This window comes from Scardinius erythrophthalmus, assembly GCF_964197995.2.
Source record: "Scardinius erythrophthalmus genome assembly, chromosome: 3".
Classification (NCBI taxonomy): domain Eukaryota; kingdom Metazoa; phylum Chordata; class Actinopteri; order Cypriniformes; family Leuciscidae; genus Scardinius; species Scardinius erythrophthalmus.
Genome location: NC_138223.1, coordinates 3,604,031 through 3,621,587, shown reverse-complemented (window position 1 = coordinate 3,621,587; position 17,557 = coordinate 3,604,031). Strand labels below are relative to the sequence as shown.

At 37.7% G+C, this 17,557-nt stretch overlaps 1 protein-coding gene across 2 annotated transcripts in view; it reads right to left on the bottom strand.

The window, feature by feature from the left end:
- The window catches only part of gpc6a (glypican 6a), a 223,758-nt gene extending 206,506 nt beyond the window's left edge, over positions 1-17,252 (bottom strand). The window contains exon 1 of one of the 2 annotated variants that reach the window (XM_081362083.1): positions 16,780-17,252. In XM_081362083.1, coding sequence (XP_081218209.1) covers positions 16,780-16,936 — 157 coding nt within the window. In that variant the 5' untranslated portion in view covers positions 16,937-17,252. The remainder of the gene's footprint in view (positions 1-16,779) is intronic. The other variant, XM_081362084.1, reaches the window with a different exon arrangement.
- Positions 17,253-17,557: the final 305 nt, after the last annotated feature.

Genomic DNA, 17,557 nt, shown 5'->3' with positions numbered 1-17,557 from the left:
TCAGTTTATCATCTATGAAAAAAGAAGATCTGAAACAACATGAGGGTGAATAAATTATAAAATAAAAGATTTGCATTTGACGCTACAGTTTAGATTCTTAAATAATAATGGTTCTTTGGTGGTTCTTTATATACATTTATGACTTTATGGTTGTTTGGAGATTCAAACAGATTTTAGTGTTTCATTATGTGTCCTTCAGATCAGTGTTGTGGTTTCTCAAATATTTCAACGCATTCTCATCCTAGGGTGTCATATACTGACGCTTTTGACATTTCGTCTACATCGCACGCACATGGCACCCTTTAGCGTCAATATGAGACGCACAGAGCTTTGTTCGGTTATGGGTAGGTTTAGGTCTGGTGTAGGGTTAGGGTTAGACCGCTAGGAGGCGCCTTCTGGCCCATTTCTATCTGCGTCTCATATTGACGCTAAAGGGTGCCATGTGCGGTCGATGTAGACGAAATGTCAAAAGCGTCAGTATATGACGCCTTGGGATGAGAACGGGCTGAATATTTAAAACACTAGTACATAGAAGATTTTCTAAAGATCTAAAGCATAATAAAAAAAAAATTTGTGGAACCTACAAAGTTTCTCCAATGCCATCAGATTGGAAATCTCTATTTGCTTGTATTGACCATGCAAACCACGCTTTAATGGTGAACACAATGTCTACCAACATTGAACTTCATGCTGGTTTAAATAAGTCGTGTTGCACTCATCCTTACTGCAATCTTCTCGTTTGTAAAGTTTGTATTTACGGCGTTCGGGAGGAAGCTGTAATCCTCCTTCTATACATTACTGTTATTGGCAGGCAGGTGATTGAAAACAGCGATGTCTCGGCGAACTCTTCCCGAGGCTCAAACCCTTTCTCACCACCGTATATGAGAGTTTAAGAGCGGAGCTGAAGGGCTCTCCACTGACTTCATGTATTTCACACATGGATGCTTATAAGCTTACAGAAGTCAAATTCACTGCGGCCACGCTCGCATCCAGCTTTAATCCGTCGCAGAGAAGTGATGGAAAGTTTAAGCCCCTAGAAACTAAAGACGAGCTTTTCTGAACCCTGTTTGAGAGGCTTAAAACAATCCTTTTGTTAGGCTGAATAGATTGTATTAATGGTATCTGCACGACGGCTATTTAAGTTTGGTATGACAGCCATTAAAGCAATGGTACAATACTTTCGTCTATTCTCAATAAACCACACTGCTAAACTCTTAAAACTAAAGCTTCCAAAAGGGGGTTTTCATAGCGATACCATCCCAAAGAACCATTCAGTGAACAGTTCTTAAAGAAACCATTTTTTTCTTAGTGTGAAGAACATTTGAAAAATCTAAAGAACCTTTTGTGCAATGGCACATTTATATAATTGAGCTTTAATGCATCGATTTTAATTACTCGTGAGGCATTTGAACTTGATACTTCCAGTCAAGAGCAACATCTGAGCAATAACCTTTCCACAGTCCCACTATATGAGAAGCATCTTCTCTTCAAATATGACACTGGCAGAGGCAGAGAGTAATGGGCAAGCGTTTCTCGGCGTCTCTCTTGAGGAGAGCTGAATTAAAGCTGCAATATGTTCAAACCACGTCAGATGAAAACAAAACACTCTCATTGCAGCAGCGAGATCAAGTAGCAGCATATGCCTTGTAGCCACTCGAGAAATAAAAACAAACAAGACTCCACACGTACAGGAGAACACACACACACACACACACGCACACACATTGATCACGCTTTAGAAATGGTCTTGAGACTCTTCTTCACTCCTGCAGCTATAGTCAGGTGGAGCGTGTTGACATATTGCACTGGCAATTTCAACAAAATGTAATAACTTTGCCTCTAAAACATATTTTTTTCTTAATGTTCAATCCTTTGCCTTCAAACATGGCTTATGCAACACCTTTTTACCCAACTGCCATACATTTCTTTTTATTGAATATCTCCTTTCACCTACAAAAAGGAAACACCATTTCATGTAGACTCTAAAAGCAATATCACAGGTTAAATATGGCCTGAGCTCGATGGAAAGCATGTGGAGCATGTTGAGGATTACCACATAACATCGACCTGTCACTCAATACAAGAGAGAAACACTCTGTCACCTGCTCCATCAATTCGAGTTATATATATACATATATATATATATATATATATATATTTTGATAACTGTTTTACAAGAAAATATTATTATAGTATTTCTCCTATCTCATCAAGGTTACGTATCTTCTTTGTGATTGGTTTTTAAATTTACTAGCAATTTCTGAGTGAAAATTGTCTCAAAGTAAATCACACAATTTTATTTTTTTTTTCAGTATACAGTAATTGTCTCAAAATTTAGGAGTGCACTAACATACAAATCTTAGTCTCACAGCTAAGCCACAAAACTGCAATCTTAAAGTCACCATGAAATCAAAATGGGCAAATCATGTTTCTTATGGAATATTGCACAATTTTTGTCTTTTTTTTCATCATAATCTTGAATCAGAATAACTTCCTCTCCCTCTTGCAGTGACATCTCTTCTCTTCTCTGATAACGAGGGCGGAGCAACCTGTCACTCACACGAGATCCACCAATAGCAAACCACAACCATTCAATCAATTCCCCATGAACAAAATCAAGCCCCGCCCACATTTGTTCTTGTTCCAGAAGCCGTTTCACTCAGATATTCGTCACAATAGGGAAGAAAGGACCATCACAACTTCCGTTTCATGCCGGCTTTAACATCTTGTGGTCATGGGAGTTGTGTTTAACTTCAGGTTTGGCCTTCCCAGCATGGTTAAATGCAGAGAGCACTTGTTGTGAACAAATCGCCATCGCCAGCGGCACAGGAACGGTGCGGCTCTGAGCTGTTTTAATGAAGTCTCGTGAGCAGCGTGGTCTCAGAGGGAGATCTGCCCCTTAAAGCAGAGCCGAGTGGCCCTTCGCACCTCTTTATACTCCCTCTCCACCGCCAGGAACACTATACAAAGCCCGTCTGCAGTCTGCAATCACTTGAAATCCCCCACTGCCTAATTAGACACCTCTGCACCTCCAGCACAACGCCTAAAATGGACTTTCGAGTAGGCCTACTGCTTGTTTTTATTGCACTTATACCTTTGGTACAAGTCGTGAATCTATATATACACGGAGTACACAACTACATCATAGAGAATGACAAATAAAATAATCCTCACTAGGACGCGTGCATCTTGACCCACTATACTCAGGTGGCTCCATTAGTGGCCCATATGCATATAGTTATCAACGCATAGTTGTTCTAATTAGCCACAAAAAGTTTAATTTTGCATTCAATCAAAGACTTTACGCAAAGAAAAAATGCAATATAATATAATTAATTGGTATAAATTTATATATTTAAAAGAAACATAAATATATTTCTTTTCTTTTTTTTTAAAGCGTATATCTGCCTTATTTATTCTAACACAAAACTAAGTATTTTGATAACTAAAAAGAAAAGTAGAGGCAAAGGTCAAATCAAATGGCTTCGGCAGCACACAATGTGCAGGTACATACAGCATTAATCAGGCCTCAACCAGTTTGGGAATTACATTTTTCCCAACATAATTTACTGGCATCCATTAAAGAGAACACATTTATGCACAACTCAGCTTCTCACATCGATTGAATTCAATGAAGGGAAATAAACCATGATTGCAATGATACTGAACAGCAAAGTCATGAAAAAAGTAACAATTTTGCAAAATAATTCTGGCTTCGCAATAATTCCATTGAAATGTTCCTGCGGTGTGACACTGCATATTTTAAAGTACACACATTCCATGTAGATTCAATTAATATGTGGTCATGAAATCTGAATGTGCAATAAATAAAATGCAAAATGTTTAGAGCAGCATGTTTTAGCATGTCATTAAAGCCTTCAACATTTCAACTTCAATTAGCTGTAGGAAATGAAACCTTTGTTGGCTTACGAGCTTGAAAATGCCTTTACTTCCTGTTGGGGTCCTGAGTCGCCTCATTTTCAAGGACTCCCAAGAGATTGCCTGCTCCATAGAACTTTGATTGATTGTTTGTTTGTTTGTTTGTTTGTTTGTTGTGTTTCTTCCCATTTTTAAGAATAACATGTAAATTCATCATCAGGCTTTTTGTTTTAAAATATACTCAAACAAATGTTAATCATTGCTGATTTAAAAAACAAAAACCTATATTAAAATGTCAATAGCTGCTTAAAACCTTGTACAAAACTGTTATTTCTACAATTGTTCTGTGTGAATATGCTGTGCATTGTATTATTTCAAATGATTCATCCAACATTTATAAAAAAAAAAAAAAAAAAAAAAAAGGGTGTTCTTTGCAGTTGAATAGTGAAAATATAAGATAATTATATGTTGGCTCTTTTCTCCGAGGACAATAAAACTATATGCTATGTCAGCTTATATACAGTGTCTTCATGAAATATTATTTCAAAATTATTTGGTAAGATTTAAACAAAACAAAATCGTAAGACTCTTCTGCTCACCAAGGCTGCATTTATTTGATCAAAGTGTTGTTATCATTACTATTTTAAATAACTGTTTTCTATTTGAATATATTTTTTAAAAATTATAATTTACAGCTAGCCTGGGTGCCAGCCCGAACCCCGCCCACAACATTTTTTGGTCGGGAAGTTCGGTCTAGACTCGATCCATTGAGGAGTAATTATGCTCGGCTCCCAAAAGGCCGAGCCAATCAAATTGCCAGGGCGGGCTTTAATCGATGATGGACAGATGGTCTGTGGTTACGTAATCACCCACGTCATCAAAAAGCGGTTGGGTTGAATTAGTTTACAACAAAGACGACTGCCGCTGGAGAATTGAGATTTCACGAGTTCACACTTACAAATAAGTCAGATAGAATAAATGCGTATATGAGATTTAACGAGTTCACACAAATAAGTCAGATAGAATAAATGCGTATATGACGTGCTGTCCGAGGAGAGGGCTGTGGGCTCGGTAGCCATACTCCCCCCGTGTTCCTGGTTGTGAGAGAACAAGCCAAGACAAGAGTGAGGATTCGGGGTGGTGGAGGGATGCTGAAAAACTGTCAAGGAGTGTTAGGTAAGTTGACAGAGTGATTATGCTTCCTCATGCTGATAGATAGGGGTAACGTTAGACATGGTATTGTTTGATGACAAGTTGATATTGGATTGATTATTTGTACGTGCTCCTCCCGAACTTTGTTTATGAAACATCATGTGTAGATTCCGCCATCGCGTCTGTGATAGAAGATATCCACAGCGCATTCATTTTAAAAGAGGAACAGAGAGCCGCAACATTTTGTTGGTTGAAAATATGAATGAAGAACATACGTCATTTACTCCATTGCTCTGATTGGTTGTAGGTCTATCCAATTGAGTGCAGAGTTGTTGTTTTTTCCTGGTTCGGTTGAGACACGCCCCATAATAAAAGCCCTATGAAGCAGTATCAGACTCACATTCTGACTAGAATATGAGTATGACGAAGTCAGGCTAATTTACAGCATCATTACTCCAGTCTTCAGTGTCACATGATCCTTCAGAAATCATTCTGATATGTTGATTTAAAGATCAAGAAACATTTCTGATCATCATCAGTGTTCAAAACAGTTTTGATTTTGATTCAAATTTTTTTATACAAAGTTCAAAAGAACAGCATTTATTTGAAATAGAAACCTTTTTACATTATAAATGTCTGTCACTTTTGATCAACTGAATGCATCCACGCTAAATAAAGTATTCATTTACAAGAAAAAAAGAAAACAATATTTTGAACAGTAATGTAAGAGACACTTAAAAATGTTTGAATGTCAAGTTAAATTTTCCTCTTAATGGCTCTAAATCAACTGGTGAGAACCTACAATAAGGTTTTAGTTTAAGTGCAGACCTGTGGTCCGAGCGATGGCCTCTACAGCATCATCACTGCAGAACGTCTCTCAGTGTCTCACACACAGGTGTGTTTCGAGGTGGTTGCTGGCCATTGCTGAGAGACTGACTGGTGTGTAATGAAGTCAAGGAGAACCAGTCGGGATGGAGCTCTGTTTCCATCGCTTTCCTGACCTAACGCTGTCAGACTTGCACACGCTCACAGGTTTCTCTCTTCAGCTGAGAATGGATTTCTCCACAGACGTGTTATACTGTCAGCTGCAGTCTTTAAGAGACAGGGTCGTATTTTTAGCTGCAGTGTTGCTTTTTGACTGAGGTACTTTTTACATCACTTGTCTTGGCATGGAGAAATGAGATGTAAATATTACACTACATCCTTATGCATCGCTTTCTGCCAGGACTTTTACGTGTTTTTCCCAAATCACGGAAATGGCGTTGAATGACGTCCGGGTTAGCGGTAGCATTAGCCGTCAGGCAAGTGTTATTTAAATAAACTCCTGATGTACTTACAAACTTTCCAATGCCTCGTTTTATGAGTACAGAACCTATTTGTTCTACTGTAGAAGTTTGGTCCATTCTGGGCATTATTAGTGCGGTAATTTACCAGATACATCATTGGATCCATTAGCGCCTGCACTAAGACATTCGGCTGATATCTCTAAATAAACTCTAACTTTAATAATGTTCGACCAAGGGAAAAAGTCTTCTGGGGGGGGTGTCTGGCTCGAGGTCATGGTGCAAAGGACCCTAGGTTGATTTTACTCCAAACCATCCCTTTAAGTCAAACAACTGATATTGTTTTGTTTTACATAATGGCTGTTGATCACCGTGTGTGATACACTGTATTTTTAGACCTAGATATGTTAAATTGAAAAATATTATGCCAGATAAATATTACAAAATATCACAAACAATAAAATTATACTTAAATATAGTAACATGCAGCTTGGCAAACTACAGATTGCAAAAGTGTCAAAGTTCAACACTGTAGACGAAGAGTCCCGCATAAAAAGCAAACAATAAGCGATTCACTGCAGGCCAACATTAATAAAGGAGGCGCACGGTTCAGCCAAGGTGATACTTCCATAAATCCCCCATAAATGTGAATTGGCAAGATATTGCAGATGGTCGGCTATAAAATGTAGCTTGAACAAATCTGCATCTAAAAGCCAAGTATCACACGGTTTAGATGTCAGAGCCGCACTTTAAACCCTTTTGATTAATGTGATGTTCTGTGTTCTGAAATGAAACCACAATCGTCTGGCCTTTGTAAAACAACCTCACTAAAACAAGTTTCTTTTGTCATTTTACTTTTATACATCATTTTAACATTGCACAAATAAAATAAATAACTTGAAAATGAAATATGAAAATGAAAAAATGAAATAAACGAAATAACAAACTGCGCTTTTTGGGGATTGTGCTCCCATGATAATTTGCCCTGTTTTAGTAAATCTGGCCTTTAATACGCAATGCCAAGTAGATTATTATATTTGAATGGGGTTTGCCCGTGCAAAACTCTTCACAAGGTTGCCAGATTGTTGCTATTCTAGGTCACAACAGGCATTTTATCTTCTTTTTTGTATTGATCGTCTACCAGATGAATGCCTTAAGTCAGTTGCCTTGGGGATGGATGGATGGATGATGGATTTTAACTATTTAAATATGACAATGGATGGATTTAAAAATGACGATGATGGATGGATAGAACAGATGGATGCATTTAAAAATAATTATGGAAGGATGGATGTATAGATGGATAGATTTTAACTAAATATGACGATGGATGGATGGATGGATGGATGGATGGATGGATGGATGGATTGTTTTAAAAATGATGATGATGGATGGATGGAACAATGGATGGATGGAACAAAGGATAGAACAGATGGATGGATTTAAAGATGTTTATGGACGAATGGATGGATGGATGGATGGATGGATGGATGGATGGATGGATGGATGGATGGATGGATGGATGGATGGATGGATGGATGGATTGTTTTAAAAATGATGATGATGGATGGATGGAACAAAGGATAGAACAGATGGATGGATTTAAAGATGTTTATGGATGGATGGATGGATGGATGGATGGATGGATGGATGGATGGATTTAAAAATGACGATGATGGATGGATGGATGGATGGATGGATGGATGGATGGATGGATGGATGGATGGATGGATGGATGGATGGATGGATGGATGGATGGATGGATGGAACATAGGATAGAACAGATGGATGGATTTAAAAATGATTATGGAAGAATGGATGGGAGGATGGATGTATGGATAGATGGATGTTATCTTTATTTAAAAATGACGGATAGATAGATAGATAGATAGATAGATAGATAGATAGATAGATAGATAGATAGATAGATAGATAGATAGATAGATAGATAGATAGATAGATAGATAGATAGATAGATAGATAGATAGAATGCCCTTATCTTAAGGATACAGTAAAGTAATAGTGATGCTGGTTCTGATCTGGAAGTTTTCCTTGACATCGACTACTTTAAAGAACATCACAGATAGCAAAGTCAGACCGCAGGAAAACAAACGAGCAGAAGAAAATAAGAACATTTGAAGGGGGGAAAAAACAACAACAACGTTCCCAAATGATGCAGACAGCGACTACAAGAGCTTCAAGCAACGCTGGGATAATGTGGTGTTGGTTTCCTCGCTGCTCTGGGGGAGACGGCAAGGCAAGAGAGCAGAGCTTTCAGCTTTCCACGACTGACAGAGAAAACAAAGCGTAGGGTTTTTCTCACCTCGCCCACGCTAACAAACACCTTATGTCCGACACACAACTTCCTGTAGTCAATCTCCACAGTATTAATGCCTTCATTACTTCTGTACATCCCAACACTCTCCAGGGCGCCATTCGGCTCATCTCACCTTCCAAACACTATTCATCAAAATCAGAAAAAAAAGAAAAAAAAAAGCTGTCCAAATAATTAACTTATGTAAATTGACTATTGTGGGCTTTTGCCATTTAATAAAAACAAGTCTTTGAGCTTTATTAATGTTGAATTTATGAATGGCGTTGTGACGGCGCATCCTCTGAAGGGATAAATATCTAATCCAGATCTGTGTGTTCAGCACCTGATGCACTCGTGTTAGTGTTCCTAATTAGTGGTAATTAAGTGCTTTCTAGACTCGCTCCTCAGGGGCACCAGCTAGTTTGCGGCATATTTATGCTCGGATTATTTGGGAGATGTAAAGAAAAACCAATTACGCTTGCAGTGAATCTGAGTTATAGTTTATTACGGTCTCAAATGTCAGATGCAGTCACTTGAAATCATTATTTTTCCTGAAAATGACAGCAAAAGTAAACTAAAATGCAAATTAGGCAAGTCGAAATAAAACGTATTGCCACACCGTCCAATGTGAGGTGAATAGAGAAAATCGTACTGACCATCAAACCCCATTATTTTAAAGGAAATGAATGATTTTATTCAGCGAGGATGCAACTAATTACATTTATAATGTTGCACAATATTTCAAATGCTGTTCATTTGAACTTTCTATTCATCAAAGAATCCTGAACGAACATTAAGTTCAACACGACTGTTTTCAACATTGATAATAATCATAAATCAGCAAATCATCATATTAGAATGATTTCTGAAGGATCATGTGACACTGAAGACTGGAGTAATGATGCTGAAAAGTCAGCTTTGATCACAGGAATAAATTACAATTTCATATCTATTTAAATAGAAAACAGTTATTCAAAATTGCAATAATTTTTCACAATATTACAGTTATTGTTTTATCAAATAAACACTTAGCGGAGCAGAAGAGATAAAGACATGCGAGTAGCCAATCTTTCACTATAGTATTTGGCAGATACAATAGTGAGAATAATTGTTGACCTTTAGACGGATGAGAATAATCACGTCTGCAACTCAACTGCGAACAACAGGAAAAGTCTTTGATATAAATGCATCAATCTATAAATAATTGTCTGTTTCTGCAAACATCACTGGAGGCAGTGTAGGAGGATTTCCCAGAAGTCCTTGCATCAAGCAACTGCCAGACTAGAAATCAGAGTTTTCTGCCATATTTTATACAGGCCCTGAGCTATTGTTAGATATTGGATTTCTCCATTGCCACTGATGAGAGGAAAAAAAAAAAAAAAAAATGAAATCAAACATATACTGTTTGGACTGGAATGTGTTTCTATAATGAACTATGGAGGCCTTAAAGGGACAGTTCATCATGCATTCACACCTCAGGTCGCTCCCAAACATTTTTAGAAAATAAAATGAGATAGTTCACAGGAATTTCCTGGGTAACACTTTATAATAAGGTCTCATTTGGTAACATTACTTAATGCATTAACCGGCATTAAGCAAGTAATATTTAACCTTAAGTTAACCTTTGTTAATGTTAGTTCATAAAATGTTCAAATTCACATTAGTTCACAGTGCATTAACTTTTAATCTATTAGTATATGTTGAGATTAACATTAAATTAAGATTAATTAATGCTGTAGAATTATTGTTCTTTGTTAGTTCAAGTTAGCTAATCTTGACAAATGAAACCTTATTGTACTGCTATTATATATATATATATGAAGAGTTCAGATGCAAAAGCCTCTAAGTGCCATCTGAAATTTTCTTCTAGAATTATCATTTTTATCAAGCTCGTATATTTAAGTTCAATAATTATGCAAATTACCTATTATTATACCTATTATTACCTATTACCAATTATTATAAATATGCAAATGACCTATTAATTGTCATTTAAGTGAAATTACTTAACTTAAATATACAAGCTTTATAAAAAATGATCATTCTAGAAGAAAATTTCAGATGGCATAGGCTTTTGCATCTGAACTATATATATATATATATATATATTTTTTTTTTTTTTTTTTTTTTTTTTACCATAATAACCCTGGTCCTGCATTGTTTTATGTGTAATAAAAGTGAGCAGGGCGTTTAAAATGACTGAAAAAGCAGAACATTAATTTTGTGTTTCACGTTAAAGAGAAAGAGTGGTTTGGATCGACTGAATTGTTGGGTCTTTTGTCACACTTTGTTGCTTAACATATTTCCCTCTTCAACAAAAGTTCTGTAATTTATCATGGTTCGGTGGTGTTCTTTTGAATATATGATCATATAAATATTCCTCTGGTGTATTCAAGCAACACTTTGCTTCCTCACCTGGTACTGATGACAGCGGCAGCATAATTCATTCTTCTCACATAAATTAGCATTTTTCCCCTCATGTTCTCTCTTTGTTCCTCTGTTCACCTCCTAACTGGCACGACGTTGGCCAAACGCGCTCTGTTTGAGCAGGCTGTGTGTTTCGTAATGAATGCAAATGGATGTGTTTGAATGCGCCGGCGCTGGACAAACAGGCCGAGGACACACACGACACTGATCAAAGCCTTTTACACGAGCTCCTGACATTTACAGGCCAAGATTTTCATTAAGCAGAGTGATCAGACGACAGACAGGGACATAAAGAGAGACAGAAGTGACGAGTGAAGCAGAGAGACGGGAACAGACAGATGGGATCAACAGCGCTGCCCTAGACACAGGTGGATGTGATATTAAACACGGAGATCTTGCTGAACATGCGAGAACCGACATGACAGAGGAACTTTCCTCCAGCGAAATAAGTCCATTTAGTAGGCCTATCTGTCAACCTGCCCTGGGCTTTAAGAAAATAGCAGCAGAAGAAGTGGGCGGTACAGACAACATCTCACATCTCACAGCATGAGTAATTCTATACACTAATTTCTGGAAATATAATGACAACATCAACATGCATGGTTTATATCCACTACTACATAACCATATGGAAATACCAATTTTATTTTAGAAAATCCAGTATCTTTATATTTCGAACTTGATGAACACAAGCCAGATTATTCATAACACACAAATGAGGAGTCTTCTTACATCATTCAGAACTGATCAAATGTAACTTCCAAACATAAAGGTTCTGATGTTGCTAAGCAACTGAATATAACTAAACTCACATTGCACCGAACAAACACGCAGTTAACAAGTTCACTCTCGTTCTGCCTCGTTCGGGACACATTCGCTCTATACTGTACATTTCTCCCTTACTTTCAAGTAATGAATAATGCAGTCCTGGACACTAAATAAATCGAGCGCGGTATAAAGAGGCAAACAAAACCCCTTCCGGCCGTAACTACAGTAAACTGATGATCTTGAGTTAACCATGGGGCACTTGACAGTAGTTAAAACCAGCTGCAAAGTTCTCAAAGTAATCATTTTATTGTAATTGGAGACAATTCAAGATAGCAAAAAATCAATGGTAAAAACAAAAGTTAGTTTAAAATGTAGCCCCGCCCCTTTTCAGAGCTGCGCTTGGAAGGCCAATCACAAATCAGTATGCAAATAAATACATGGAAGAAGACCAATTACACAGCATCGTCACTGCTGACTCTGAATTCTGAACATTCCATCAAATGGAAACAATGTAATTTCGAATTTTTCAAATGATTCCACTGCCTAAAGTTAAACTGACAAACTTAGTTTGACGTACAGTACTGAGCGGTTCTGACTGAACCACTGCAGAAGTTTAGTTTAGTTTAGTTTTGGAGGTTCCGATCAAACTCTAACCAGAATGTTTGAGGAAAGTAACACTACAAAACTGAAGATAAAGAAGCAAACACAAACAATACAATGCATGGCCCATTAAAATCCCTTTTGATAAAAAATATATGTCTTTATGATGAAGCTGGAGTAATGCTATGTAACACTTCCCGGATGACCTCAGTGTTGTCAGGCAGCGATTTACCCGTTGAACGCTCACCACACAAACAACAGTCCGTTGAGATCTCAAATGAGCTCATGAGAGGAGCAACAATCAGACCTGTGTGATTAATCAGCCGGATGATTTATCTGAGGACAAAAGCTTTACTTTACTGTGTGTGTGTGTGTGTGGCCTGGTAAACCCTACATTATGGGAACAAAATGTCCCCACAAAGATGGCAATATCTGAAATCATTGTCCTTGTCCATTTTTTGGTACAGTAGAAAAATCATTATGTGCATGGAAAGGCCCCATAGAACATGAAAACACAATGTGTGTGTGTGTGTGTGTGTTCCAGACGTATTTCCCACTACATGTCTCTTAAAATATTTGTGCTTTGACTAAGAGAGTTTCTTTGGGTTTGTCTCTTTTATTCTGGCCAGAGATGGGAATCTAATCTCATGATTTGGGAATTGTATGATCCGTGTAATGTGGAATGTTCTCACACACCCATGAGTCTGATGTGACATTGATATAGTAGGAGAGAACAGGGAGTGACTTAACTTATGTTGTTTAAATGTCTGTGTTTCGTTTGCTCTATGTGTCTCCAACTGTGATATAATATCCCCACATGTGTCTGTTTTAAATTAAGCTTGTTCTGAACTCATCAGCTAATCCATAAACGTATTCATTATTTTGTCAAGTGCAAAAAAAAACTCTGTTCGCTTTTGTTTTGTAAGTCTTTAAATTTTGAGCTCAGATTCCCAAAAACTAAAGTTCTAAGAATGTTTTTCAAATGAAATGTTTTTCCGATTGATTGAATTCTTTAAACATTATAGGGACGTTACTTTTGAAAGTTCGCTGAAAAAACCTGAAACTAAACGAGTTAGACGAACATCCAACTAAAACATTTCAGAAAGAAAAGCTTCATGAACGATGTAATAATACAAAATTTTAGCTAACGTTTTGAGAACATTTTTAAAGACCAGAAAACTTTGAACGTTTGCTTATAACTTTGAGAGAACCTTGCCAGAACATTAGCTAAAGTTCGGAGGACATTGCTCATGTTTGAGTGATTTCAGCTCATTTCTGAATAGATAAACTGATGATGTCAATGTTAATGTATACATAATTAGTATCAATGACAGAAAAGATAGGAAAAGCACTGGATAAAGTGCTGGAGGAATTGTTGCCGAAGACGAACTCTTCACAAACGTACCTTCATTTGGTCACTCAAAAATGTGTAAATGTCATTGCATTAGACTGTTAAACAATTACACCAAATGTCATCTCCAGAAAAATGATGCACAGCTTTTCTCAGCGATAATTTCATCTTTTCTAGCTGAAGACAGGTTACATCACTCTTCCAGCCTAGCCAAGCGGTTTAGCTGGTTTAGTTGATAGCCTGACAAGTGTCCAGAATCCTTCTAAATCACTCCAGCTTAACCATCTTACTGGCCAGCGGAGACCAACAAAACAACTTAGGCTGGTGTTTCTTCCAATTATGTGTCATTTTTGCTCAATGTCTTTAAATGAGCTGGTGCTTCTGTGATTTTAGTGGACGTATCAGAAGTCCTCAAGTTCCACTAACCACAAACAATAAAGTCTGTCTTCATGGCAGAAACTGATTTAACCAAGAGCAACATGTTCCTGGATTAACATCTTTGTTGATCCTGGAACAACATTCCAATCATCCAATCAGATTTGAGGGAGAAGTTTACAGTTTATGTCCAGTTTAGGCCTGCAACCAGGGTTGGGTGCTTCTACATCAGTGTTATTCACCAACATTTCCCTCTGTTTTTAGAGATAAGTTATGAATCGCAGGGTAGGTTTAGGCGTAGGATTTAGGATTACAATTTTCAGACAGAAATGTTGTTCCAGGATCAACAAACTTAGGAATGCGTCTAACTAGGCAAAATCATGACGTGCGTCTTCATGTGCAGCGCTGTTTTCTTATCATTTCAGACCGAACAAACTATGAAATGTTTAGCATGAAAAGTGCTTGCGCAATCCTTCATTCAAAAAAAAGATATATTACTTTGGTATTTTGTGTCTAACGCAATTGCATTCAAATGTTTTGAAGTTTGACTTCAGTGGCAAAATGCTTTTTTTGGCCCCGCTATCTATCTAGCCTCAGACACACAAATTTTCAACAGTTATTCCAAAAGCAAGTATCTTGAATAAAAAAATAAAATAAAAACGAACAAAAAAGACCATTGCTTTTGTCAAAGAAAAAAAAAACTGATTTGGACTCGCATTGCATGAGAATTCCTGCATGCTGTTAAATTATGGATCAGTGATGCAACAGCATACGATACACACTGTAGATGTGCACCGACATCAACAAGAGATATACTGTACGTGCAGCCTGCAATGAAACCACAGATGCTCATGGGGATCGAGCCCTTGGAGAACCATCAGAAACAACATGCTCACAGGTGAGACAACAGGGACTAGAGAAATAATCCTATTTTAGAAATGTATAAAAACACTTCATGTACACACATCCTGCAGTCCCCAGTATCCAAATGCTCTTGCTTTTTTGTGGATCTACTTGTGTACTGTACTTGTTGTAGCGCTTTGCGTATAAGAAAAGTGCAATATAAATACAATTTCTTCTTATTATTATTATCAAACTTTTGCCCAAATCAATGTGCATGTTTAATTTATCACTAAAGGACCAGAACAATCTCACAAAAGACGAAACATCATGCTACATCAGGCTACGTCTGCCATCTGAACGAGCAACAAATGTCATTTTAAGGCAAATGCAACTGTATTGTGGGATAAAACACATTACGACTGTATTATCTTATCCTTTCAAACGCTCTCTCTTCCTCTGCATTAAGTCCCTGCCACGGTAATCTGCTTTTACTGGGTGAAGCCCTCAAATGTGATTACTTCACAACAGATAACAAAGGGGGAAAACCCTATCTATGCCACAGCATGGAGTATGAATTAAAGCTACACTATGGCCTTAAGGACTCCATAAATCCAATGCTAAACAGGGGCTCGTCCTCCTGAGTGAGCAGGGCCACCTACTGGGGCTGTTTATATTGCACGAAGGGCTTTTAATTGGAGGAAAACTCTTACAAAGAGCCTTAAACTCACTGAGAGTTTACTGAGCGTGACAAGCAAGTGATGCACAGGTAGATTTGAGATTTACTCGCAACTGCACGTTTTATATGAGTGTGTGTGATGATGCAAAAGGATGTCTTCTTAAAAAAAAAAAAAGAAAAAAAGTGCATTGTTATAATGTAACTATCTTTCTGTGTCTGTGGTTTTCAGAAACATATTCAGTCCATTTCAGAAGAAAACCTTCTTTTAGTAATTTATGATTTATACAGTTAAATTTGGTCAATGTCTCTGAATATGCAGAAAGACACAAAAGCTCAACACATACAAAGAATCTCAACGTTAATGATATTGTCTTTTTTAAACTGCATGTAATTGTAGGTTTGGTCTCAAAACTGTTATGTTTTGACCAATATACAAGTTTTAATAATTCACAACATCTGCAACTCATCACACCACATCAAATATCACACTGATCAAAAGTTGAGATGTGCTATACGATTGACTTCTTCAACTTCTCTTGGATGCTCAAGGATTCACAGGTTTAACAATTCAATGATATCAGCTCAATAACAACTTATGGTAACACTTTATTTTAGCGTCCTTGTTACACATGTTACTAGTAATAGCTATTCACTATGCACAATTGCATGCAACTAACCCTAAACCAAACCCCAGCCCTAACCCTATCGTAAGTACATGTAGTTAATTATTATTACACAGTATTAAAATGCATAATTACACTGTAACACTGACACCTTAAAGGGTAACCCCAACTTTCCGTGCCTTTCTGTGAATGTAACAGCTAATCGAGATCATGCTGTCTATATATCCTTAAACACCGAAGACGACTGTGGTAGTAAAAGTTTTCAAAGATCCATTGCTGAGCTTTTATCATTCATTATAGGCTATTCCATGCGTGAGTTCACATGTAAATCACTTACAAATCATTACTGATCGACCCCATTTATGATCAATGGGCAAACCTGCTGCATGAGCACGAGCTGTTCTCCACCCGAGTGTAGGTTTTCTAACTGACATGTATGAAGAAATCCCCTTTTACCCCGAGTTTGTGATGTGGCACCTTGTCCTCACCTTGTATCTCCTGATGTGGCACATTATGGAGACTGAAGCCTTTGGTCGTGAACGCCTGGCGCACATCGCTGCAGCTGCGCGATTTTACATCTCCAGCACACGACAGCGACAATAGAAGCGATAAAGAAGTGAAAACCACGACAGGTGTCTTCCACATCCCTCCTGCGAGCAAATCCAGCCGATGCGTAAAAGCGCAAAACCCAGAAGACGCGCTCAGCGCACCGGCGTCTCCAGCTGCAGGTGGACAAATGTTTCAATCATGCAATCGCTCATCAATGATCAATCACGCGCTCTGTCGCATCTTCTCGTTGCAGAATTCTCCAACGGATCCTCTCAGAACGAACGCGTGCGCGATTACAACGGCGAAACCTCCAGAACAGATCCGGAGCGGCGCGCTCTCAACTTCTGCTCTGTGTTTCTATCAGTGGAGAGAAAGTAGCAATCCTCCCTCTCCCTATCTCTCACACACACTCAGAGAGAGAGAGAGAGACACTCACACAGACAGACCGCACAACCCAGTGGTGAGTATGACAACATGGAAAAACACGGAGTGGATTCATGGAGGCGCGTGGCGTTTTGCCCTCGGGAGATGCTGAAGCAAAAAAAAAAAAAAAAAAAAAACAGTGCGGATTCGTCTTAGTAGTCAACAATAATATAATTTAGAGGAAATATATATCTATAAAAATCACATTGTTAAATTATAATAATATTATGAAATAAAACAATCTAAAACACACAACAATATATTTAATCAATTAAATAGTGTTAATGCCTTTTT